This window comes from Sitodiplosis mosellana, unplaced genomic scaffold (genome assembly GCF_009176505.1).
Source record: "Sitodiplosis mosellana isolate CC-2019 unplaced genomic scaffold, AAFC_SMos_1.0 Smas_scaffold_6648, whole genome shotgun sequence".
Classification (NCBI taxonomy): Eukaryota; Metazoa; Arthropoda; class Insecta; order Diptera; family Cecidomyiidae; genus Sitodiplosis; species Sitodiplosis mosellana.
The window spans coordinates 1-1222 of record NW_022601824.1 but is presented as its reverse complement, the minus strand read 5'-3'; the positions used below and the strand labels follow the sequence as shown (position 1 = coordinate 1222).

At 37.3% G+C, this 1222-nt stretch overlaps 1 protein-coding gene across 1 annotated transcript; it reads right to left on the bottom strand.

Moving 5' to 3' along the window:
* Positions 1-502: 502 nt before the first annotated feature.
* Positions 503-1168, bottom strand: LOC129579840 (uncharacterized). Its single transcript, XM_055470020.1, has one exon. It carries the CDS (start codon positions 1166-1168, stop codon positions 503-505), a length of 666 nt encoding a protein of 221 aa, XP_055325995.1.
* Positions 1169-1222: the final 54 nt, after the last annotated feature.

Sequence of the window (1222 nt, the reverse complement as noted above, 5' to 3'; positions counted from 1 at the left end):
GACATCGTGACAATTCGTACGATGTTATTTTAACCAAAACGTGCAAATTTTGTAAATTTTTATTCGCCAAACAAAATTATTTTCATCGATTGTGAGAGATAAATTGTATTCAAAATTATTGTTTTTTTTTATTGATTCATGTTTTGGCTCAAACTACTCTTTATTGGTTAATTTACAATTAAACATTTACATTGAATAGAAATGTCACACTGTTATATAGCTGCTTCAAAATACAAATTAAAAAAAAAATTCTTGAAATCAAAAAAAATTTCATTTATATCTAGATGCGGAAGTAGAATAAGGTCTTCTTAATGTTTTATGACTAAACGATAGTGGTACATGACTAAAATACATGAGTGCTTGTTCAAGACAGTTTTCGATTTATTCTCCTTCTTCTCTCTAATCTCGCTAATGGAAATGGTAGCGATATGCTTACACGTCTTTTATTTGTTGATGTATGGCTAGTGTTTAGTTTATTTTTAGCTTCAATTTCTCATAGAAATCAAACTTGATTGGATTTATTGACAATGGCATAATTGAGGCCATTGAATTTTCGATGATTGACGAGATCGTCGGCGCTAGACGAGGTTCCGATGCCGATTGTATTTGAATCGTTGGATGTTGGTGATTTCGGCGACGAATTGATATTTGTTATTGGTTTTCGAAGTACCCCATATCCCATATGACTGTCGTCGGCCAAACGATATGGCTTCGGTTCAATCGTTGGCTTGCCATTGTTGGTGGTCGACGTGGTGGTGTTGGTAGCGTTGGTTGTAATCGTTGCACAATCGCCAATAATCTCATAATCATTCGATGTGATCGGTTGCGATGTTTGCTTCTTGTATGCCGGCGCTGTAATTGTCACAATGGTTCGATAGTCATTATTTGGATTGATTGGCTTCGCTTTTGGTTCAAAGTTGAGCGTATCGTAGTCGCCATTTTTCTTTCTCGTCGACAATAATTCAGCTTCATATGCAGTCATAGTGACTGGCATTTTGCGAGCCGAACCGAACTCCTTCTGAGATTGCGATCGTTGCCAAACGAATTCGGTAATTTCATCTTCAATTGTGCTCGAATTTTCCGTATGTCGAACATCATTTACGCCCAACGTTTTCCAAGCGCTTGTAATATTTTCGATTTGCTCATAGTTTCGATCGTCGTGAATCATACTTTCGTAGCGGGCCGGTATTCGTGGTGGTTGATCAACGACGGGCGAGTGAAC

Bases quoted from the DNA above. Each gene is read 5' to 3' on its own strand.
- LOC129579840 (XM_055470020.1), bottom strand. From the start codon at position 1,168: ATGATTCACGACGATCGAAACTATGAGCAAATCGAAAATATTACAAGC.